The sequence below is a fragment of the Gorilla gorilla genome, chromosome 5 (genome assembly GCF_029281585.2).
Source record: "Gorilla gorilla gorilla isolate KB3781 chromosome 5, NHGRI_mGorGor1-v2.1_pri, whole genome shotgun sequence".
Lineage (NCBI taxonomy): Eukaryota > Metazoa > Chordata > Mammalia > Primates > Hominidae > Gorilla > Gorilla gorilla.
Window position 1 is genome coordinate 182,242,022 of NC_073229.2, and position 25,494 is coordinate 182,267,515.

At 51.4% G+C, this 25,494-nt stretch overlaps 1 protein-coding gene across 4 annotated transcripts in view; it reads left to right on the forward strand.

Annotated features, from left to right (window-relative positions):
• SYNJ2 (synaptojanin 2) overlaps nt 1-25,494 on the forward strand; it is a 117,986-nt gene that overhangs the window by 21,834 nt on the left and 70,658 nt on the right. For 3 of the 4 annotated variants that reach the window (XM_004044878.5, XM_031012330.3, XM_019029957.4), the window contains exon 2: nt 14,120-14,206. In XM_004044878.5, coding sequence (XP_004044926.4) covers nt 14,120-14,206 — 87 coding nt within the window. Of the gene's footprint in view, nt 1-14,119; nt 14,207-14,362; nt 14,714-25,494 lie in introns of those variants that run through there. The other variant, XM_055390993.2, reaches the window with a different exon arrangement.

A 25,494-nucleotide genomic window follows, 5' to 3' on the forward strand; every position in this document is an offset into this window, starting at 1 on the left:
GGAGGACCCACCCTCCCCACAGATGGGTTTCTGGCTCTGACTGCGGGAAACCAAACTTTCTTGTATTTTCTCTGGCTGGGTTGTGATGTGGGCATGGCGTTGGTGGGAGGTAGTGCATTTGCTGAGGGTGATGTGTTCTGAGTGTCCCCTCACTCCGTGGCTCTTTCATGTGGCCTGGACTTTTTGGTGAGGGAGCAGCAGTGGGAGGACAGGAGAGTCCTTTAGTGGGCTGATGTGTGTCTGCCAGTTGGCTTTGTCTTGGCTCGCAGCTTCTGTTTCAGACAGATGTTTTGATCCCCCTTTGCTTAGCAACCAGCTGCAGCCTTGCTCTGTCTTGGGAAAACCATTGTCTTTCTGAAGAGCTGCTTCAGCTCCAAAACTGATAACTCTGCAAGGAGCAGCCACCAGCCAGTCAGAACTGAGCTCCGAATTAACACATGAAGGAGACTTTGGCCCCTTGAGACCCTGAAATACAAGAAGATGGTTTCATGTCATGTCCAAGAATGTGGCCACAAATGCTACCTCAGTCTCGGGCTGTCTGCATTGTTAAATGACCTCATTATTTTTCTGACCTGTGGGCCGGGCTTCGTTGGCATTTCCTTAAGGCATGTTATTGCGGAAAATATTATTCAAGAAAGAAGAGCATGTGGTTTGCTTGGTTACTGAGCTGGACTGGCTCTGGGTGACCAGAGCTCTCACGCAGAGCCGTGCACGGCTGCTCCCACTGAGACCAGCCTCTGCCTCGGGATGGTCTGACCCACGGAGCTCTGTTTTGGGACCCAGAATCCACGAGCCACATTTGCTGTGCTGTGGGACAAACCACAGTTTCCTTGGGAGCCTTTCAAGTGGTGGCAGTTTCTCTTCCACACCCTTGGACCACTGGGGCTGGAGACGGGGAGTTCCCCAGCCTCCTCCAAGGATAAGCCTATTCCTTAAGCCTCCACAAGCCCCATCATTATTTATTTTTATCATAAGCCATGTTGTTCGAGTAGCATAGACAACTTTCTCAGGTTACCAGGGAAACAGGACTAGAAAGTCAACCCACGATCAAATTCTCTTGCCGAAAGGGAACCAGCTCAGTTAACCCTTGACCCCACACGCCATTATCAGAGGCGTATGAACCAGAGCGACTCCATCTTGAATAGGGGCTGGGTAAAATGGATCTGAGACCTGCTGGGCTGCATTCCCAGGAGGTTAGGCATTCTTAGCCACAGGATGAGATAAGAGGTCAGCACTAGATACAGGTCATAAAGGCCTTACTGCTAAAACAGGCTGTGGTAAAGAAGCCGGCCAAAAGCCACCAAAACCAAGATGGCAATGAAAGTGACGTCTGGCCATACTCACTGCTCATTGTACGCTAATTATAATGTATTAGCATGCTAAGAGACACTCGCACCAGCACCATGACAGTTTACAAATACCATGGCAAAATCAGGAAGTTACCCTATATCCTCTAAAAAGGGGAAGAACCCTCAGTTCCTGGGAATTGCCTACCCCTTTCCCAGAAATGAATAATCCACCCCTTATTTAGCATATAATCCAGAAATAATCATAAAAATGGGCAACCAGCAGCTCATACTGCTGCTCTGCCTATAGAGTAGCCATTCTTTTATTCCTTTACTTTCCTAATAAACTTGCTTTCACTTTATGGACTTGCTCTGAATTCTCTCTTGCATGAGATCTAAGAACTCTCTCTTGGGGTCTGGATCGGGACTCCTTTCCAGTAACAGCACGAGACTGTGTCCCTCACTGCCCCTCGTTTCGGCAGTTGCCTGGTTCCTTGGTGAGTTTTCCCTCTTTCTCGCTGTCATTTCTCACTATGAGTCTGGCGCTTGTTCTTGGTGTCTTCAGTGGCCACGTCGTTGATCCTTCGGAGGACCTTGGCCCCCCTCCTCCAGTGAGTGACCCCACCCCTGCAGCCACTCGCTCCCACGCCACGCCCCTGACCCCTCCAGCATCTGTCTCAAACATCCCACTCTTCTTTTTCCACTTTCACCTTGTCACTCATCCTGCAATTCCCAGTCCCAGTGACTTTTTTTTTTTTTTTTTTTTTTTTGAGACAGTCTTGCTCTGTCGCCTAGGCTGGAGTGCAGTGGCGCAATCTCGGCTCACTGCAAGCTCCGCCTCCCAGGTTCACGCCATTCTCCTGCCTCAGCCTCCCTAGTAGCTGGGACTACAGGCGCCCGCAACCACGCCCGGCTAATTTTTTGTATTTTTAATAGAGATGGGGTTTCACCATGTTATCCAGGATGGTCTCGATCTCCTGACCTTGTGATCCACCCACCTTGGCCTTCCAAAGTGCTGGGATTAGAGGTGTGAGCCACCACGCTCGGCCCCCAGTGATCTTTGACCCCACTGGGATGGCGACCCTTAGAACCCATGGCCGCCTTATAGCCCCTCGCCTGTCTCACACCTTCCCTCTTTGCCATGTCAGTGACCAGCCCTGCCTTGCACTCACCCTCCCCACCCGCCCTTCTCTTGCTGGGTCCTCCCCACCTGGTGAAACCTCAGCCCTGGTTACATCCTGCACTCCACGCCTGCACCAGCCCCTGTGCAGTAGAAGTTTCTGGAGATGCCCCACTACCACACGGGCAGAGCGTACCATCAGGTCACAACTCCTGAGCCAAGGTGGGCCTTTCACTTGTGTTTGTGTGCTCTGTCCACTCCCCCACCCTCCCAGATGGCAACTCCACCCTCCCCTTTCCTCAGCTCTGCCGTGCCTCCTCCCCATCCTCACTCTCAGCTGATGGCCTCGTCCTGTCATTCCAGCCCAAAATTTGAAGCCACTGGAAGAGAATTCCCGCTGGCTCCCTGCACCACCACTACCCGCCCACCATGTCTGTCCCCCTTCCCACCTGCTCCCCGCAGTGCACTGTCTACGTTTCAGGCCAGTGCTACCTGTGTGCAGATGCCCGTGGCCTGCTCCAGGGCATGGCTTTCGGAGCTCCCTGCTCCTGCCACATCCATCCTGACCTCTCTCTTGGCTGCATTGGTCCTGACCTCTCTCTCAGCTGCATCAATCCTCGCCTCTCTCCTGGCTCATTTCTGCCAGCACAAAACTTGGTATAAATGCCCCTGGCCTAGAGAAATCTTTTGACCCACTTCCCTCTCCAGCAGCCTCTCCATTTCTCTGCTTGCCACACACACACGTGCACATAGGCACACACACACACATGCGCACACACATGCACACACGTATGCACACACGCACACACGCACGATCCATGCACACACAGGAAATTCCTCAGAGAATCATCTGTCGCCACTGTGTCCATTTTCTCTCTCCCTCCCCATTCAGGTTTTTGCCCCTCAACTTTACTGAAACTGTTCCTCTCTGAGCTGCCAAAGTCTGACTAGAGTGACCAATTCTCAGTCCTCAAATTATAGATGCAGAAGCAGCCTCTGACCTGCTGACTGCTCTTGCTTCCTTGAAACGCTTTCTTCTCCTGGCCGCCAGGATGCCACGCACTGCTGGGTTTTCTTGTATCTTCTTGGTCACTTCTCAGTCCACCCTGACCTTCAAACATGCTGCACCCAGAAGTCGGTGCCCTCCACTCACTCCCTAGGGGATCCCTGCCAACCTCATGATTATTTTATTTTATTGCTGGGATTACAGGTGCACGCCACACTCCCAGCTAATTTTTGTTGTTGTTGATTGAGACGGAGTCTCACTCTGTCGCCCTGGCTGGAGTGCAGTGGTGCGATCTCGGCTCACTGCAACATTCGCCTCCTGAGTTCAAGTGATTCTCCTGCCTCAGCCTCCCAAGTAGCTGTGATTACAGGCGCATGCCACCACACCCAGCTAAATTTTGTATTTTTAGTGGAGGTGGGGTTTCACCATGCTGGCCAGGCTGGTCTTGAACTCCTAACATCAGCTGATCCGCTCACCTCAGCCTCCCAAAGTGCTGGGATTACAGGCATGAGCCATGGCACCGATCTGTTTATTTTTGAGACAGTGTCTCACTCTGTCAACCAGGCTGGATTGCAGTGGCGCAATCATGGCTAACTGCAGCTCCACCTCCCAGGTTCAGATGATCCTCTCACCTCAGCCTCCCAAGAAGCTGAGACCACAGGTGTGCACACCTTGCCTGACTAATATTTTTTATTATATTTTTAGAGATGGAGTCTCCCTATGTTGTCCAGGTTGTTCTCGAACTCCTGAGCTCAAGTGATCCTCCCATCTCAGCCTCCCAAAGTGCTGGGATTAGAGGCAGGAGCCCCCACACCCGGCCCCGTGATTGTAAATAACTCTGTCTGCTGGGACGCCTGGGGGATCTTGCCAACCAGATTTCTCTGCTGGACTCCAGACTTGCAGAGCTCTGTCGTCAGCCTCCACGCGGGGCTGCAACAGAGCCACGGCATGTCTGGTCCCAGCCCATGCTCTGCCCAGACCTGTCCTCTCACTCTTTGCTGTCACGCCAGGGCCACTCCATCCCTTCCATTGTTCAGGCAATGAACGTGGCATCATCCTTGAACCCTGTCTTTCTCTCATATCCCATAGCCAATCTGTCCATGGTTCCACCTTCAAAATATACCCAGATATGTGATGATGTTGAGGAATTGCTGGTAACTTTTTTAGATGTGATAATGGTATTGTGGTTGTGTTTTGTTTTTGTTTTTTTTTTAGACGGAGTTTCGCTCTTGTCACGCAGGCTGGAGTGCAGTGGCATGACCTTGGCTCCCTGCAACCTCCGCCTCCCAGGTTTAAGCAATTTTCCTGCCTCAGCCTCCTGAGTAGCTGGAGTTACAGGCATGCACCACCCCACCTGGCTAATTTTTATATTTTTAGTAGAGACTAAAAACAGGGTAGTGATGTGATCACAGCTCACTGTAGTCTTGATCTCTTGGGCTCAAGCAATCCTCCTGTCTCAGCCTCCCAAATAGCTGGGACCACAGGCTCCCACCACCACGCCTGGCTAATTTTTTAAAAAAATTTTATAGGGATGGAGTCTCACTGTGTTGCCCAGTCTTGTCTTGAACTCCTGGGCTCAACCAGTCCTCCTGCCCTAGCCTCCTAAAGTGCTGGGATTACAGGGAGGGAGATACCATGCCTAGCTAGTTTCATTTGTTATCTGCCCTGTGTGTGTAGACATCTGCTTTGTCACCTCCATTGTGGAGAGCAACATGGGGTTTCACCATGTTGGCCAGGCTGGTCTTGAACTCCTGACCTCAGGTGATCCGTTCCCCTTGGCCTCCCAAAGTGCTGGGATTACAGGCATGAGCCACCACGTCTGGCCATGGTTGTGTTTTTTAAAAGAGCTCTTATCTTTTCCAGCGTCTTACTGAAATATTTATAGATGAAATAATGTGATGCCTGGAATTTACTCACAGTAACCTAGGGCAGAGCTTCTCAAGCTTTGGCATGCATTCAAGTCCCCTGGAGGGCTCATTAAAACAGCTTTCTAGGTCTTGAGCCCAGAGCTTCTGATTCACAAGGCCTGGGGTGGGCCCCGTAACTTGTATTTCTAATGCTTGGTGCTGCTGGTGTGAGGAGCCCATTTTGAGTTGAGCTGATCTAAGGTATAGGAGAGTGAGTAGCCTGGGCGTGGGGTTGGGAGAAGGTGGAGCTGGTGGGTACGTGGTAATGAAGGTACAAGGGTTTATTATGTCACCCTACTTTTCTTTGGAAAGTTCCACAACTAAAAAGCACGTGTGTATGTGTGTGTGTCTGTCTGTCTCCAGAACTCTTCAGCTCTTCCATTGCTGTGCCCTGGCTCAGGCTAGAGTCCTCTCTTGCCCAGGTGGCGCTAGCACCTCCTAACTGGTCTCCTTCCTTCTCTCCTTGTTCCTCTAGAGTCAGTTCCCAACAGAGCAGCCAGGATGATCCCCAGACCCCTGCAGTGGCATTCAGAGTGACACCCAAAACCTTTTTGTGACCTCAAACTTCTGTGCAGTGTGTTCCCCACGCCACTTCCTCCACGAACCTTCAGTCACACTGCCCACCTCGCTGGGGCTTGCACAGGTCAGGAGTGTTTCTGCCGCAGGACCTTTGCACGTGCCCTTCTGGGCCTACAGTGCTCCTTCACTCTCCATGTGGCCATCTCTCTGGCTTCCTTCAGGTCCGCATTCAGATGTCACCCTTGCAATGAGGCCTTCTCAGACGACACCATCTAAAATGTCACTTCCCCTTCCCCGCTATTCATACCCTACTCCCTGCTCACTTTTTCTGCTCCGCTCCTGTCACTGTCTATATTGCACTGATTGATCTTATCTATCCTGGCAGGAAGCTTGAGCAGCGCCCGCCTCTTCCTGGCTGTGCCTCGGCAGTGCCCCCACCCCAGCTTCCCACCCCATCTTGGTCTGCACCCCCTGCCATCACTCATCCATTCATTCCTCCTATTCCTCTTGGCCACTGCCAAATGCTGGATGGTTTCCATCTGTTTGGTTCACTGCAGTGTCTCTGTGCCTGGAAGGGTGCCAGCCACAGAAGGCACGAAGATGTGTCCACAGAGCCGGCGGCTAAAAATCTGGCAAGAGGAGTTGAGGAAGGGGGCTGAGGAGGTAGAAGGGAGGGCTTTTCTCAAAAGGCCAGAAATTCGTGGCCAGCCAAAGGGGAAACAAAGACATTCTCATGTAGGAAAACTTACAGGAAATGCAACTAAAAGCGTGGGAGACAGGAAGAGTCTATTTCTGAGATTATCAAGAAAGTGGGGATGGAAGTTGCAAATGGGCAGGCCAAATCCAGTCTGCAGAGGTGTGCTTCCAGCCCACGCAGTGCTTAAAATAAATGGAGATGGTTGCCAGCACTGGAAGGTCTGGAGTGCCCTGTCTCCTGGAAACGCTGCAGCCTGGCAGCACTGGGCTGGTGAGCATGACTGGCACATGCAGCAGCTGCCCACCAGCTAATGGCAGGTGTGTGTTCTCTGCTCACCCAAAGCCCTTCCAGCAGCTTCATTTTGTTGTTGTTGTTTATTTGTTTTTGAGACAGGGTAGTGGTAAAATCACAGCTCACTGCAGTCTTGACCTCCTGGGCTCAAGCAGTCCTGCTATCTCAGCCTCCCAAGTAGCTGGGACCACAGGTTCCTACCACCATGCCTGGTTACTTTTTAAAAGAATTTTTGTAGGGATGGAGTCTCACTGTGTTGCCCAGGCTGGTCTTGAACTCCTGGGCTGAAGCAATCCTCCTGCCTTGGCCTCCCAAAGTGCTAGGATTACAGGTGCGAGCCACCATGCCTGGCTAGCTTCATTTGCTGCCTTCCTGGTGTGTGTAGACATCTGTGTTGTCACCCCCATTTTGGAAAGCAAAAAGGGTTTCTTCTTCCTTCAAACGTAATTGAGAAAATACAGTTGTTTGGGGGCAAGTAGGGTGCGGGGTGACTCTGGAACCAGCCTCCTGGGAAGCCAGGCCTCTGGGAGTGCTGGAGGTGGGCAGTGAGGCTGCCAGGCCCCTGCCTCCTGGGGTGGGGTGCATGCTGCTGATACATCAGAAGGATCAGGGGAGGACTTGGAGGTGAAGGCACTGCAGGAAGAGAGGAAGCTTACTGGAGAGACGGTCGATGGGGCAGTCAGGCTTTAAAAGGACAGGCCCACCAAGTGAAAAGATGACCAAGTGTTTGGGCTGAATTGTGTCCTCCAAAAGGATACGTTGAAGCCTAACCCCCGGGACCTCAGAAGGGGATCTTATTTGGAGATAGGGTCGTTGCAGTTGTAACGCTGAGATGAGGTTATACTGGAGTAGGGTGGGCCCTTAATCCAGTGTGACTGCTGTTCTAAGAAGATGTACATGTGACGATGGAGGGACACGTGGGGAGAGGATGGCCACGTGATGATGGGACATGTTGGGAGAGGATGGCCACGTGACAACAGGGGGATGTCAGGAGAGGATGGCCTCATGACAACAGGGGAATGCCAAAAGAGGATGGCCTCGTGATGACAGGGGACACATGGGGAGAGGATGGCCTTGGGATGACAGGACATGTGGGGAGGGGATGGCCACGTGACGATGGGAGGACATGTGGGGAGAGAATGGCCACATAATGGTGGGGGGACACATGGAGAGAGAATGGCCACATAATGGGGGACACGTGAGGAGAGGATGGCCACATGACAATTGGGGGACACCACGCGGGGAGAGGATGACCACATAACAACGAGGGGACATATGGGGAGAGAATTGCCATGTGACAACGGAGGAAGGGACTGGAGTGAGGAAGTCATAAGCCAAGGAACGCCAAGGACAGAACAAGCAGCAAACACAAGACACAGGGCCAGGTAAGGAGGTCCCCAGCTCCAGGTATCAGAGGAGCCCTGCTGATGCCTGATTTCAGCTCTCTGGCCTCTGGACCCAGAAGAGAATGAAGTTCTGCTGCCTGGGGCCTCCCAGTTTGTTTACAGTGAGTCTGTTCATGGTGGAGAAACATCTTCTCATGATGTTCCTGTCCACCATGGTCAAGGCCTGTTTTGAGCTCCTGCATTGTATAAGTCAGAGGTAAAGCTGTTTTTCTCAAGGGGTCAATAATTGACAGTATTGGAATGGGACAAGGTGGTCCTGTTGGATTTTGTTTGTTTGTTTTTAAAATATGAGGATAGAAAGTCGTGTTTTTACTTGTGCTTAATTTTCCCAGTGGCCGGGATGTGAAGTCCACGCCTGTCATCTGTAATGCACCAGGGCAAGGGGTCAGTTTTGTTTGCATAGCTTCTCCCAGGGTCATCTTCCCACCCCTCAAGTGTGGATTTGGCCACAACACTTTGTTTAGCAATTTCCTGTCATTTTGTTTTATTTGGTCAGGCTTATTTGCATAGTTGAATGAATGCACAAAGGCCTCCTTGTTTCGTGGTTCACAAAGTCAGAACTGGATCATACCAGGGCACACGGGTTCTGTTTCAAGGCTTTGTAAAGCTGCTAGGGTTGAAATAGGTATTTTTGGTGTCGGAATTATTTTATTGCATTTATCAGCTTATCTACTGAGATGGGGCACTGAGAACTGCTGATTTACCTCTCTGCAGCCCTGTCTGCAGTACCTGAAGGCTGGGGGAAGACATTTGGCAATGCACACAGCCTTTGTTTCTGCCTGTGAAGTTGGGGTTTCATAGGCCGCCTCCCAGGAGGGCCCTGTAGGTGCATGACAGAGTCCAAGTGTCTCACCGGTGGGTTTGTCATTGCACCCAAGCAGATGCTGGGGGAGAGGATGCCTCTTCCTTCTCCTCACCCTTCATCAGTGTGTGAGCAGAGGCAGGAGACCTGTGGGCTGGAAGGCCCACATCCTCCTTCCCGGGCTGTGAATGTGGCACTTACATGGCAGGAGGACTTTGCAGATGTGATCAGGACCTTGAGAGGAGACATTATCCTGGATGATCTGGATGAGTCCATCGCACTCACAGGGTCCTTAAAAGCTGGAAGAGGGAGGCCAGGCAGGGAGAAGGAAGGAAATGTGAGGATGGAAGCAGGGATCCGATTGCCGCGATTGCTGAATTTGAAGAGGAAGGAAGGAGCCGAGAGCCAAGGAATCCAGGCAGCCTCTGGGAGCTGCAAGAGACAAGGAAATGGATTCTGTCCTACAGCCTTCGGAGCAGATGCAGACCTGCCGACACCTTCCTTTCAGCTCAGCGAAACCCATTTCAGAATTTTGAGTGCAGAGCTGTAAGGTCATGAGTCTGTGCTGCTTAAGCCACTGTGTTTGTAGTCATTTGTTGCAGTAGTAAAGGAGACTAATATGCTATTCTGCCACCATTCTGAGCTTTTGAGGCAGGCTGATGGAAAAGGTGGGACAGTGGCTTCCCGGTACTTTTCTAAGTGATCCTGAGAACCTAATATCCCAGGCACTTCATATTCTGTAACTCTTCACCCCGCTGCCAGCAGAGTCTGCTTAGTCCTCAAGATGAGGGGCTTCTGTTGCTCGCAGAGGTTGATGATTTCACTGATTATCTTTAAGTTACTCTGCACTCTCTCTTCCCCAGAGAAAACCCAATCAAATTCAAGTGAGCATTGGGGAAAATATTCATTCATTAAACTGGTTCTTAACCTTTTTGGGGGCACTGACCTCTTGAGATTCTGTTGAAAATGGGATTTTAGCCCCCATAAAAATACATATCAAAAATTTGCATACAATTTTGGCCAGGCACAGTGGCTCATGCCTGTAATCTCAGCACTTTGGAAGGCCGAGGCGGGCAGATCACTTGAGGTCAGGAGTTCAAGACCAGCCTGGCAACATGGCGAAATGCCGTCCCTACTAAAACTACAAAAAATAGCTGGGTATGGTGGCGCATGCCTGTAATCCCAGCTGCTTGGGTGGCTGAGGTGGAAGAATTGCTTGAACCCAGGAGGTGGAGGTTACAGTGAGCCGAGATTACGCCATTGTACTCCAGCCCGGGCAACACAGCAAGACTGTCAAAAAAAAATTGCATACAATTTTGTATACAGATTCCCCCAGGAGCTACCCCTTGAAGCTCCAATGGCTGCCAGGGGCTTCCTCTGTCACCCCAAGTGAAGAACCCTTGTACAGATTAATTCACATTAAGGCTGATGAATGACTTTTCCTAGTTAAGTCTCCTCGGTCTTTGCCAGGTTCTTAAACCATGTTCAGTGTATCCTCATTATTTGTGGATTCCATATTTGTAAATTCACCTGCTCTCTAAAATTTGTCACCCCAAGATCAGAACTCATAGACACCAGCAGAGTGGCGAAAATATGTTACCCGATGAGCCTGTTCCCAGCTGAAAAGGATGCTCTGCCATCTTGTTTCAGCCTCTTGGTGTAAACGAGTGTGGTTTTCATGATTTGTTTAGTGCCATGTTTTTCATGTTTTGTGCTTTTTCTTCGTGGTTTCACTGTTTGAAAGTGCTGTCTAGTGTTTCCAAGTGCAAGAAGGCAGTGATGTGCCTTATGGGGAAAATATGTGTGTTTGATAAACTGTATTCAGGTTTGTGTTCTAGTGCCACTGGTTCAGTGTTAACGAATCAACACTGTACAGATGATTCCTGACTTACGATGGTTCCTTCCAGTATGATTTTTCAACTTTACAATGGTGTGAAAGCGATATGCATTCAGTAGAAACCATCCTTCAAGTACCCGTGGGACCCTTCTGTTTTTCACTTTCTGTTCAATAGTCTATACATTTCATAAGATATTCAACACTCTTTCAGAAAGTAGGCTTTGTATTTCATGATTTCACCCAGCTGTAGGCTAATGTAAGTGTTCTGGATAGGTGGAAGGCAAGCTGAGACATACCTCTATGGTGTTTGGTAGGTTAGGTGTATTGAATGCATTGTCAACTTAGGATATTTTCAACCTATCCTGGGTTTATCAGGACATGACCCCATTGTAAGTTGAGGACCATCTGTTAATTCAGTAAGGTGTCTTTTAAATAGAAAAACACATAAAACAAGTTTAGTATTGATTGATTGACAAAAATGTAGCAACCTGAGGCTTTCAGGAACCTAACTCTGCATTTCCTTTAGGAGCGCTGCTTGCTTCAGTATCTGCTGGTAACTCTATGGAACATAGCTACTGTGAATAATGGGAATTGGGTGTATTTTCAAGTTGCTGGCCTCTCCAGCTACGCTGGTAATCATTCCTGCTCTTTAAATCACGTCTTACCATCAGTCCTGCCTAGAGAAATGGAGGAAGGGAGGTCTCTGGTCTTACAGTCTGTCCCGACTCTCTGCCCCAACAGCTATGTCCTGAGAACCAGCCTGGACAGAGCCATCTGTTTGGTGGGTGGTAGCAGGTCGTGTTGTGAGGCCCTGGTGCCTGCCTTCTGTCCTCCTGTGCTCGCTAGAGGAGCACGAGGCAGGAGCAGCCAGTCCATGCTGGTTCCTGAGCGAGGCAGCTCTAGGGCTGCCAGCACCCACTCCTGGGGGGCTGAGGGTGGGAAGAGCTTCAGAGGGGAGGATGGGACTGTCTGACTGTATTTCCAATCCCAGTTGGGACCTGTGGTCTGATGAGGACAAGTGCCTTTGAGGGGGATGGGGATGGTTGAGAGGAACCAGGAAATCAAGTCTGTCCTGGAAAACGTGGCATGGTAGATCTTTTGAGTTGGGGTGTTGGGATGTGTGTCAGCTAAAACAAGGTTCACCTGCTTCAAATGTTCATCCAGGCTTTCTACACTTGCCTCTCTGAGTCAACATCTTTAGAGACAGCAGGAAGTGATGAAAGTCAGTTCACAGTCCATCTGCTCTGAGGGCTTGGTATGAGGGGCTGATGTTTTCTGTCATTTTCTCCTTTCTAACATTTCACTTTGGGATCTTAGTTCCTGGTTGAAATTCCTTAACTGTGGGAGTCGAGGCAGCCTAAGAATCCTTTTCGGCTGCTTAAGACAATGAGGTAGAGAGGGAACCAGCTCCCCCTTTTCTTACCTCCATGATGATGTAGAAATGGTTCCATCCAGCCCAAGGGTTCTTCTGGGGCCCAAAGCTCCTCAAGGGCTCTGTGCATAGGATTTGAGGATTGGTTTTCTTGGGTGGGGAGAAAAGTCCATCTTTATTTTTATAAATCCTACCTGAAATGTAGCATTTCCTCTAATTAGGAAGGCAGGCAACAAAACCAGTATGTTAGCTATGTCTGTGACTCTGTCACCAATGTGGGTTAGCCGTATCTCTGACCCTGTCACCAATTGCAATTACAGATGTCTCCACATCACATTAGTGTTGTTTCAGATATCTTGAAATAGCATTTGTTCTCATTGCTAGTTTTAAATTAAGGTGGTTAATAGACCCCACTGGATTTTGCAATTTAATATGCTGATAAGGCACATATATTACTATACTATAACATTTTTAAAAAATTTTGATAACTAGATTTCAATAAGATTGGTATTTGTGATCGTATTTATTTTCTTGATTTTTATAACAGCTTTGTTGAGATATAATTTCTGTACCATACAACTTACTCATTAAAGTGTACAACTCCATGTTTTTAAAATATATTTTCAGGATTGTACAACCACCACCATCACCATAATCTAATTTTAGAATATTTTTGTCCCCCTTAAAAGAGGCCTCGTACTCATTAGCAATTATCCACATTCCCCCTTTCCCCACTCTCAGCCCCTGGCAACCACAACATCTGCTTTCTGTCTCTAGAAATGTGCCTGTTCTGGACGTTTCATAGAAATGGAATCTTGTTTTTGAGACAGAGTCTCACTCTGTCACCCAGGCTGGAGTGCAGTGGCATAATCTCGGCTCACTGCAACCTCCACCTCCTGAGTTCAAGCCATTCCCCTGCCTCAGCCTCCCGAGTAGCTGGGACTACAGGCGTGTGCCACCACGCCCAGCTAATTTTTGTATTTTTAGTAGAGACAGGGTTTCGCCACGTTGCCTAGGCTGGTCTCGAACTTCTGACCTCAGGTGATCCGCCCGCCTTCGCCTCCCAAAGTGCTGGGGTTACAGGTTACAAAGTAAGCCACTGTGCCCGGCGAAAATGGAATCTTTCTGAGGTCTTTTGTGACTGGCTTTTTTCATGTAGTGTAATGTTTTCAAGGTTCATCCATGTTTGTATTTTGTTCTGTGCACTTAGAACATTATTCTGAGAAGGGGTCTAAAGGCCTGCCCCGTCGTCACCAGAAGGGCCTGTGGCATCATTGGAGAGGTTAGGGCTCCCTGCGCCTAATGGTTCTTCCCTCTGTCAGTTTTGCTTTAAAACTAGTCCATGCCTTGGCTTGGGCATGGACAATCACTGCCAAACACCCGGCAGGCAAGGCACGCAGCTTTCCTTGGGATGGATTGGACCCAGGCCCTGGGCACTCAGAGGTACTCAGGCACCTCTGCCCAGTCTCCCCAAGTTACCACCTCCGCAGGTGCTTTGGGGTGAGTGGGCATCTCCAGGATGTAGCCTCTAGTGGATGATACCCGTGGACAGGGACAGCAAGGTACAGTAATAGGGCCAGGCCCCAGGTGCCTGCCCCCAGCTAGACGCCAGAACCCCAGGACCCCAGCTCCTCCAGCCCCCAGAAAACTGTCAGCGCTTCCAGAGAGCAAGCTGTTGGTGGGAAGGTCTGAATCCTTGCAGCTCTGTGATTCGCGAATCATAAAACCTCCACACTTGGTGTTTGTGGGCCGAGCTATTGTCTTTGTGTTTTCTTTTTGGAGTGGGTGGGAAGCCAGCTTGGCAAGCCGGGTGTGAATGAACAGGAATGAGCAGGAGACGCTCGCTGATGCCTTCTGTGATGTGTTTCTCCCCCAGCTCCAGAAGAAAAGGAAGTCATTAAAGGACAGTATGGCAAGCTCACGGACGCGTACGGCTGCCTGGGGGAGCTCAGGCTGAAATCTGGTGAGTAGCCACTCGCTGGAGGAGCAGGCGCCAGGCTCCCCGGTGGGCAGGAGCCTCTGTGTCGGAAGGGGCCTCAGTGCAGGCATTCTGTTTGACCGCTCTTCTCTCTCTCTCCTTTTTTTTTTTTTTTTTTTTTTTTTTCTGAGATAGAGTTTTGCTCTTGTTGCCCAGGCTGGAGTGCAATGGCGCAATCTCGGCTCACCACAACCTCTGCCTCCTGGGTTCAAGCAATTCTCCTGCCTCAGCCTCCTGAATAGCTGGGACTACAGGCATGCACCACCACGCCCAACTAATTTTTTGTATTTTTAGTAGAGACGGGGTTTTTCCATGTTGGTCAGGCTGGTCTGAAACTCCGACCTCAGGTGGTCCACCTGCCTCAGCCTCCCAAAGTGCTGGGATTACAGCCATGAGCCGCCGTGCCTGGCCGACCTCTCTTCTCTTTTAAGATGTTTCTTTATGCCTCGGGACCTGCTCCTCCTGCAGGAACCTGCAGGTGGGGAGGTCAAGGTGAGTGTTGCCTGGTTGCCACCTGCCTGTGCTGGGGAGCAGGGTGGGGTTCCCGGCACCCCCACCCTGTGCCAGGGAAGCTCGTCTTCATTGCTTGCCAGCGAGGGCCTAAGTGTTTCGAAAGTCTGGTCTGGGGCTTCTGCCCAGGGCATTGTCTGCAGTACTCTAGAAGGTGTGCCAAGGCGGGTGGGTGAGGACAGGGACCAGGGCAGATGCCGGGGGGCACAGGGGTGGGCTGGGAGTTGTCAGCAGGAGAAAAAAGCCACAGATGTGTGACTGTCAGTCAGTGTGGGGTGGGAGGGAGAGGAAGGGACAGTGTGATCTGACTTGCGAAGGGAGAGAACTTCCAGGAAGACGTGGGCATCTCTGCTCACTCTGAGAGACTCGGGGGTGAGCCGGTGGTGGCCGGCTGTCGTGGGTGGTCACAGCCAAACTCAGCTGTTCCTGGAGCTCAGGAGCCCTGGGGCTTTAGGTTCTACCACGTGTTTCCTTCCTTCTCTCTCAGGGGCCCCCTTGCCATCTGTGACCTGGCTGTGGACATCTCTTGTGACTTCTGGGGCCGAGACAAGAGCCCAGTCGCATTCCTGATTCTCAGTCCCACCTGGCTGAGATGGGAATGGCTGTATGGGTTGTCTGAATTCGGGCTTTCCCTGAGCCAAGCGCACACCTCCCTTCCCTGCTCACAGCAGCTGTTTTCAGAGACTGAGGATGTTTAAAGCTGCCAGAAAAGCACGGTTACGTTGGCCATTCCTTTTCTGGGTGTTTTCCGTCATGGAATGTTTTTCCCTGAACTGTGACGATTACAGTGATCATTTCCAAATAGCATTTAGGAAAAACACACAGTACCCACATGACAAAGTGCATTTATGAAATGTCTGTTTCATGCCAAGAGCTAGACATACATTCACTTATTTAATCCTAAAAATAGGCTACTGTGATAATGCATCTTTGTCCCTGTTTACAGTAACGGGAACAGGCTCAGAAGCTTCAAGTAACTTGCCTTAGGTCAGAAACTTAGCTGGGGTTCGAAGCGCCTCCAAACGCTTGCTTTTTCTGTGAAAATGTGTGGGCTGCCGAGGGTTTTCTGCAGGACTTTCCACTCTGCAGCGATCTTCCTGAAGTTGCAGAAAATCCCTGTGGCCCTTGCCTTCCATGGTGATGACCGTGAGGATGGTGGCCTGCACCTGCATGGGACTCACTTAGGAACTTGTTAACACGGCTCCCGAGGCCACCTGTGTGCTGTTGTCACCCTGCCTTGCAGGTGACATCCATGCTGATGCCCTTTTTTCCACATAGTGGCATCTGGGCCCCCAGGATGCCTCACAGTCTTGGCTTCCTTCAGTTATAGTTGGCAGCTGCTTTTGGTCCATACATGAATGACTCATTTCGCATCCGACAGGGACTGGGATTCAACGAATTATAGTAACCGGCTCAAGGTCACGCCATTCTCAAGTGGTGCCCTGGGTTTTAAACTCATGCCTTGCGGCACCACGGCCTGCCTTCAACCACCAGGCTGTTCTCCTTTCTGAAAGGGACAGGTGGCTGGGCTGACAAGGGGGACAGGAAGTGCAGTACCTTCCCCCATCCCAGGGGAAAAGTGTTTTTTCCCAGGGCTGTGATCTAAGATCAGCTGTGGGAAATTGGTCCTAACCAGGAAGGGTGGCAGCCCCAAAGATGTCTTATTAGAGCGAGCCAGGGTGTCTGCAGGGGTCAGCAGGGTCTTCTGGGGCAGGGAGTGCTCAGAAAGGAGACCACCTCCCAGGGCTGCCCTAGGCGAGGCCTCCTCCCTGCCTTCAGCCAGTCCCCACCACCCCACACCCCACAGAAGGGAATGAGGCTTCTTGTGGACCATGAGAGACCAGCCCCGCTCCGAGGCTTTGGGTGCCCCCAACCCCTGCCCACCTGTGAGAGTCACCCCCCGGGGTGGGTTAGAGTTTCTCTGAGTGTGGTGTGTATGAGTTTGACTTTGGCGATGTCAGGATAATTTGGTCTGTTTTCAACACATTCTGGAAAGTACCCTAAGCATCTGAAGGATGGAAGGATTGGGCTTTAAATCAAGTTTTTTCAGTCCCCATTGGTTATCTTAAGGGGCGTTTGACTTTAACTTGATTTTCTTTTTCCCCTGTAAGTCCCTGACCCAGAACTGTGATCTGCTTTCTTTTGTGTTTTCAGCTGTTGAGCATGTTGGGCAGCACGGAGTGTAGCTACGACTGTGTGGCCCCCACCTGCGTGACTGACTCTGTGTGACTGACTCCACCTGTGTGACTCCAGTCGTGTGACCAACTACAACTGTGTAACTGCCTCCAATTGTGTGACCAACTACAACTGTGTAACTGCCTCCAATTGTGTGACTAACGCCACCTGTGTGACTCTAACTGTGGACTGACTCTGTGTGACTCCAACTGTGACTCTATCTGTATGACTCACCTCAACTATGTGACCCCACCTGCGTGACCCCGACTGTGTGACCCCCACCTGCGTGACCCCCACCTGTGTGACTCCAACTATATGATTGACTTCAACCATGTGACCCCACCTGTGTGACCCCACTTTTGTGACTCCACCTGCGTGACTCCAACTGTGGACTGACTCTAACTATGTGACTGACTCCAACTGTGTGACTAACTCCACCTGTATGACTCCACCTATATGATTGACTTCAACCGTGTGACCCCACCTGTGTGACCCCCACCTGTGTGACTCCAGTCGTGTGACTGACTCTGTGTGACTCCAAGTGTGACTCCCTCTGTATGACTGACCTCAACCGTGTGACCCCACCTGTGTGACTCCAGTTGTGTGACTGATTTCACTGCGTGGCTAACTCCACTGTTGCCTGACTCCAGCTGCGTGACCCCAGCTGTGTGACTCCACGTATGTGACCCCAGCTGTGTGACTCCAACTTTCAGTTGCCACGAAGACAACCAGCCGAGTCAGGAGTGGGCCTCCCTTTCAATAATTTTAGCTAAGGATCTCTGCGCAAAGAAAGAGGCTTCCCCACAGGCTCTTAATTTGGGACAAGTTTTCCCTTAGTTTAGGAAAAATTTCAATCTACCTAAATTAGCCTTTTACATTAGAAATCGAGAAATATGCACAAAAATTCATAAAAGCCTTTTTCCAGGTTCCAAGGTTTTTGTAGAAAGCCCAAAGTCCCCCTTTCCTTCCTGAAATGCCAGCAGGAAGGGGTTGGAGCTCCCGTGATTAGCCAGGGAGTCAGGCTTCCTGAAGTTTACACAATACAAAGCATAGAAAGTGAGAATGTAGCAGAAAAAAGAACTTATCCCAATGATTATAGCAATTTAAATTCTCTTGAACCCAAGCTCTCAAGGCCTACCTGTTTTATAGCCTCAAGGGACTCTATTCCTATCCCAGACTATAATGAATTGTGTCTCCTGGAGTTGTGCAGTGCACAACCTGTGAAGCTGTACACGACAGCCCTATAAATTCTCTAGCAGACAGCCCTCCTAGATTCTAGTTCCCACTTCACAGCTGAACTGCATTTAATCTCTGTAGGACTGTTTTCCTGTCTGTAAACCTGGGAAAACTGCCTCATCTCTATGTTGCCTAGTTCTCAGGAGGTCCACATGGGCCATGCACATGGTAGCCATGAAGAGTGTGGAGTGCTCCTCCAACACCAGGCGGGCTGGCCACAGGCAGTTTCTTAGAGTGTGGCCTGGGGACACTGCCACCACTGAGAAGCTCTGCTGTCTCTCCTCTGTCCCTGGGACGGCTGGAGGGAGGAGGGTGCTGAGTGAGAGGGACCTGGCCTGCAGAGGGCTGAGGACGAGGTGTGAGCTGGAAGGCCAGGCTCTGTGGCCTCGGGGTGTGGACTCCTGGTGGGGGGCTCCTCTGCACAGGCTAGCAGAGGGCTGGTTTCATGGGCAGTCACTTCAGAAGGAGGATTCTCTGGAGGGGAGTTTGAACCCTTAGTCTTTTGGGATGCAGTGTTCTCTAGCAAGTCTTGAAGCGAACTGGCCTTTGTCAGTCTTAGATTAATTTAATTCCTGTGCCCAGTGGTGGGATATTACCAAGAGAGTTGACACCCAGCTCCCTGAGGGGGAAGCTCTGAGATGATGCAGCATTTGCCACTTTCCAAGGTGTAAATTCACGGGCCAGGGCTGATTTCAGGTTCCCAGCGTGGAGCTGAGGAAGGATCTGCACCAGGGGTGCTCACTGCGGGTGTTCACTGCTGCGGCCGCAGCTGCCTACACCTCCCTCACGTTCTGCAGAAGAGAGGCGGGAGAAGGCCCTGAGACCACGCCGCATGGGCACACAGTGCTTAGGGTTCTGAACCTACGGGTGGCGGGGGAGGCTCAAGGGTCATCTGGCCGAAGCTTCCCCCTTCACAGGTGGGAAGGCCTAGACATCTTTAGTCCTTTGTTTGGAGCTTTAAGTCTGAGGGTGTCTGTGTGAGCAGAGGGACAGATAGGATGGCTGGAGGGACCCCAGGGTTGGGATTGGCACAGACCAGGCTGGGAAGGTGAACTCAGAGCTGAGACAACACAAGGAAATGCCAGCCCAGAGCCTAGTGGGAGGCCTGGGGTGGTCCCGGTAAATGGGGCCTTGGATCTGCAAGCCACGTATCATGACCCCAACAGCCAGCTTTCCTGGCCTGATAACAAATTGCCTAGGACCTGCCGCTGGCTCTCGCCTCCCTCGACCTCACTCTGGCAGCTCCCTCTGACCCATGCATGGCTTTGCTTTGGCCAGAGCCCTGGAACCAAAGCCTTTTACCTGGAGGGGACATCGAGACTATTGGCGCATCCTCCTGGGAGGCCCAGAGAGGGTAAGATCCTTGCCTGAGGCCACACAGGCCACTGGAGGTGTGCAGAGCCTGGAGCCCCAGTCTTCTGAGTTTTGTTTTTCCACTTGCTATGAGATCCTTGATGGTTTCAGGGGCCTGGTCTCTCCCTCAGCTGAGGACTGCCAAGAACCCCGCAAGCCTAGTTAGCTTCTCGGCTGTCAGAGAATTGATCCTGCCTCACAAAAGCAAATCCTGTGCTCTAGGTGAGCATCGGGAGGGGCCTCACACACCTGGGGCAGGTGGGGACCAGTGGCTTGTACCACACTGACGGTGGCCTGGGAGTCAGCGACCCCCCACAGCCTGGTGCTAGGCTCAAACCAGGACACTTTCCTTAAAACCCATAGTACAGGCCAGGCATGGTGGCTCATACCTGTAATCCTAGCACCTTAGGGGGTCAAGGCAGGAGGATCACTTGAGCCTAGAAGTTCAAGACCAGCCTGGGCTATGTAGCAAGACCGTGTCTCTACATAGTGATGGTATCTACAGCACCATGCCAGGAGCGGTGGTGCACGCCTGTAGTCCCAGCTACTTGGGAGGCTGACGTGGGAGGATCGCTGGAACCCAGAAAGGGGAAGTTGCAGTGTACTGAGATCAAGTCACTGCACTCCATCATGGGTGACAGTGCAAGAACCTGTCTCTAAGTTAAAAAAAAAAAAAAAAAAAAAGCAAACAAAAAACCTATGGTATACAGAGAACACAGGCAATCAGGCTGTCAATGAGATTAGGCAGGACACAGTGAGGCTGGGATTGAAGGAGGAGGAAGCCATCAGTGCTGGGTCAGGTAGGCAGGGCGGGGCCTTCCCAGAGAGGCAGCACTCCACACAGCGGTCCTGAGGTTTGGGTAAGGCTCTTCCACAGAGGCCTCTGTGGTTACACCCGTCCCACCAACTGTCTGGGACACACAGGCAGGGGCAGTTCTAAGGAAAAGTGTCCAGGTCCTTGGCATTTTTCTATCATGGAGCACCTGTGATGGAGGACAGGGTTCTTATTCCCCTCTGAGGTCTCCCTGCTTCCATGTTAGGGTAAAGGGTAGGCCCTTCTCTCTTCTGGAAGCTCACCGTGTGCCGTGCTCCAGGAAGTAACTCCCCCTAGGATTCCAGACAAAGGGACAGTTCAAAAGCTTGTCAACAGCATTGAAATAAGGTCAGAACTAGGTAGCAATCTGTTTGCAAGTCAGGTGATGTCCAATTGTTTGCTTCCCCCATAACGGAAGGAGAATTTAATTGGGGTATCAGCTGACACATTAGCAACCATTTTATCAGCAGGTTATTGTCATTTCTTAGCGCTAACTCAGAAGGACTTTGAAGAATCGAGTGACATTTCTACAATGAAGCCCTTTCCATTCCTGTCTATTTATTAATGTGAACAGGATCTTTTAGTGTTTGCGTCTACAAAAATGAAAACTAGAATTAGAATTGGTGCAGAACCTACTTTCATTCCTTCAATAAATATTTATTCATCTCATTAAGAGATGCCTTTCCAACACATTATGACTTTTTGTATCAAATGATTATTTGTCGGCCGGGCACGGTGGCTCATGCCTGTAATCCCAGCACTTTGGGAGGCCAAGGTGGGCGGACCACTAGAGGTCAGGAGTTCTAGACCAGCCCAGTCAACATGGTGAAACCCCATCTCTACTAAAAATACAAAAATTAGCTGGGCATGGGGGCTCATGCCTGTAATCCCAGCTACTCAAGAGGCTGAGGCAGTAAACCTGAAAGGCGAAAGTTGAACCCGGGAGACAGAGGTTGCAGTGGGCCCAGATTGCGCCACTGCACTCTAGCCTGGGCGACAGAGCAAGACTGTCACCTCCCAGAGACCCCACCTCCTAAAACCATCGCCTTGGGTGTTCATACTTCAGCATATTAATTTGGGGGTGCACACATTCAGCCAATAGCAGGTACACTGGTTGACCACACTCTTAAAGGGGACAGCCAAAACAAATTATTTGGCAGTGTTTTATTTACATTGTATTGTTTACATTGTTTGACCAGTTAGGTATCACTGGAATGATAAACCAGAAGGCTCTCTTTTTAAACACTTGGAGTTGAGGAACACACGGCTGCAGGGGCTGATGGGGTGATCAGAACAGGACATAGAAGCACCGGATATGCTACATTAGGATGGAATTCTGAAGAGGGGGGACTGGAAATATGAGTGAAAGTTCCATGTGGTAAGAGCATGCTCCTGCAATCCTGTAAATAATAGATGGCGATGAGTATCATGTTACTGTGTAGATTCCATGGGATACTGACAAGAGGCTCCCAGAGTTTTAGTTTTACGTGTCAATATTTAGAATACACTGCACAATATATTATTTACAGGCATTTCAACTACCGAAGAAAAGATTCAGTGGCAGTTTTAAAATGGGCAAGGAACGCTGTCTGAGTCCAGTGTGTTGCTGTGACAAAGTTCCGTGGTAGATGGGGTGGCTTATCAGCAACAGACACTTATTTCGCGCAGTTCTGGAGGCTGGAAGTCTGAGACCAGCGGCCCGCAGATTGGCCGGCTGTGAGGACCTGCTTCTTGCTTCAAAGATGCTGCCTTTTCTCTGCATCTGACGTGGTGGGAGAGGTGCAGGAGCTCTCTGGGCACAAACCTCATTCATGAGGGCTCCACTGCCATAACCCAGTCACCTCCCAAATACCCCCACCACCTCAAACCATCACCTTGGGTGTTCGTACTTCAGCATATTAACTTGGGGGTGCACACATTCAGTCAACAGCAGGTACACTGGTTGACCACACTCTTTTAAAGGGTACAGCAGGCCACGTGCAGTGGTTCACACCTGTAATCCCAGCACTTTGGGAGGCTGAGGCAGGTGAATCACCTGAGGTCAGGAGTTCGAGACCAGCCTGGCCAACATGGTAAAACCCCATCTCTACCCAAAATACAAAAAATTAGCTGGTATAATTCCAGCAACTCGGGAGGCTGAGGCAAGAGAATTACTTGAACCCAGGAGGCGGAGGTAGCAGTGAGCTGAGATTGCACCACTGCACTCCAGCCTGGGCAACAAGAGTGAAACTCCGTCTCAAAAAAAAAAATAGCCGGGCGTGGTGGCTCACGCCTGTAATCCCAGCACTTTGGGAGGCCGAAGCAGGCAGATCACCTGAGGTCGGGAGTTTGAGACCAGCCTGACCTACATGGAGAAATCCCATCTCTACTAAAAATACAAAATTAGCTGGGCGTGGTGGCGCATGCTTGTAATCTCAGCTACTCCAGAGGCTGAGGCAGGAGAATCACTAGAACCTGGGAGGCAGAGGTTGCGGTGAGCCGAGATCACACCATTGCACTCCAGCTTGGGCAACAAGAGTAAAACTCTGTCTCAAAAAATAAATAAATAAATAATACATGCATACATACATACAGGGTACAGCAAACTAATCCGATTGGAAACTGCCGGACTTTGGGGCTAGATGGAGCATGGGCTTAAAGTGAAACCTACATTTGTGTTTTGGCTCCAACCACAGACTAGCTGTGTGCTTGGGCGGGTGATTCAGCTTCCCTGGGGGACAGTCATGAGTGTGTGAAATGGCAGTGGTAGCCCTGAGACAGCAGCATGGGTAAGCAGGCTGGCGATGTCATCTGCAAGGAGGTGTAATTAGGAGCACCAGCTCTGGGGCCAGACTTGGCTTGAGTAATTTGCCCAGGCACTGTAGCTAGAAAGTGGATTTGGATCCCAGCTTCCCGCTCTGTCACCTTGGGCAGGCTGCTTAACCTCTCTGTGCGTCTGTTTCCCTCCCTGTGAGATGGAGCTGGTAAGGGCGCCCCTTGCGGTGGGCGGGAGGATGGAGTCCGCGCCTGTACAGCTCCCCTGCCTCCACTGCGCTCACCAGATACCGGCTCTCCTCACTCCCGACCTCCTCCTCCCTGGACCCAGGAGCCCCAGTGCTCTGTGGCAATGCTGTTGTTAAGAGCCTCTCCTGGCTGCTACAGTGCTCCTTTCCCCAGCCTCCCCCAGGCCGTGGTCCTGCCCAGGAAATGCACCTGGGACTGTTGCCAGGCACTCAGGCCCCCTACACGGAGGCTGTTGAGGAAGTGGTGCTAGAAATCAGCTCATGACTCTCACGGAGTGATGTCATGCAAAATTTTCCATAGCTCTGGCAGCCACAGGGGCCATCCTCCTGCCTCTCCGAGGGCACTTCTGCTGAACTGTGCTTTTCCCTGCACTGTGTCAGAAGAGGCAGGTGGGTGCCGGGAGCGCTCTGTGGCCAAGGCTCTGATCACAAGCTGCCAACCCCGGAACCCCACCTATCCTACTTGAGAAGCTGAACTCTGACCCCTGTCCCTGTCCCCAGTGTGATAACTTCCTTTGTTTTTAGGTAGTTTTGAGGTGGTTTCCCGAGGATGTGTCTGGGGAGATGTGATGGGGTCAACCCCCCGCCCTGCTGGCAGCCCCACCCCATGGCATAGCAGCAGGCCCCTGGGAGCCCTGAGCGCTCATTAAAGGAACGCATTTTAATGACAGCCACACGCCACCCTGCCACAAGCAGCGCTCTTCTCCCTATGAAGTGTGATGAGGAAATTGGGGTGAGGGGGTGGTGGAATTGGTTGTTTTGGGGTCTCTTCCCGGAGTGCAGAGAGATCAGAACCATCTCCAGACCATGGCTCTAGATAGCGACCCCGGATCGTTCACAGAAGATCTTGCTGGGCGGATCCTTCAGACCTCAGCGGGGTGGGAAGAGTGTCCTTGGGACTAGAGCCCTGCCAGACCCCAAAGGCCGGTTTCTACCCGATGATCTCTTGGGCCCCATCCCGAGAGTGAGGCACGGCGCCGCCAGGCACTCCCGATATGCAGCGTGTTGTGAAGTGCCCTTGTGAGCAGCGGGGGATAGGGAACAGGAAACCAGCCGTCAGCAACAGCGAGGTGGTGCCCCCAAGATGGCTGCCTCATTCGCCTGGCTGCAGGGTCCGAGGTCGTCTTGGTAGCATTTGGCAGGAATTTATTTAGGAAGCATTCAGCAAACCGAGTGTGTGTGGTGCTGGGAGATGACGATGAAATGGCCCTGCCCCCAAGGGAGCCCCTCCCCTGGGGGCACAGGTGGGGAAGGAGGTCATGAGCTTTGTGTGTGTGACAACTGCTAATGGGAATGCTATTGGCACGTACAAGGGGTGCCTGTCCGTGTCTTGGGAGAGCAAGGAAGGCTTCCTGGAGGAGTTGCTGCCAAGTTGGCCCAGAAGGATAAGGAGGAGTTCTTCTGGTGAAGTGGGGAGGGCAGAGGCAGGATGGTCCCTACGGAGCATGTGGGGACGCTCGTGTTCTTCCAGAGGATGGAATGCTGGGCCCGAAGCCCGAAGTATTGTTAGGGCAGAGACAGGCGGGAGGTGCGTGGAGAAGGGGTCATGGAGGTCTTGTTGGGCAGATGGTGGTGGGACGTCCCAGGCAGGGGGAGCATCTTGGGCAAGAGCCCAGGGTGCGAGGTCATGCTTATGGCACATTGGACCAGCTGGAGGACAGCCAGCTCAGGAGAGCAGCCGGCTGGGGTGTCTGCCCACGTGTGGGGCAGGGATGGGCTGCAGTGGGGAGGGATTTGGGAGCTTCTGTCATAGTCCTGCAGGGAGCTGTGCAAGAAGGAAGGGCGGAGCGGCTGTGATCCAATGACTTTGGGAAGGCCACCCCTGTGATGGAGCGGGGGAAGACAGACCCCAGGCCAGGGGTCCTGAGTCAAGGCAGTGGCTGAGGAGGCATTGGGGAAGGTGATTTGGAGAGGCTTTGGGGGCAGGTCCTGGGGGTCTGGAAGGGCTCTGGGCGGAATTTTCAGACTCCTGGGGGCATCAGAATCACCTGGAGGGCTTGTTAAAGCAAAGCTTGCCCCCAGCCTCAGGCAGCTGGGCGGCAGGAATCTGCATTTATAACAGGCTCCCAGGGGATGCTGACTTGCTGGCCAGGGTCCCACACTTTGAGAAGCCCCGCCTGAGGCTTACAGGACAGGGCAGATTCTTGAGCCATTGAGTTGGGCAATGCCATGGGAAGTTGCAG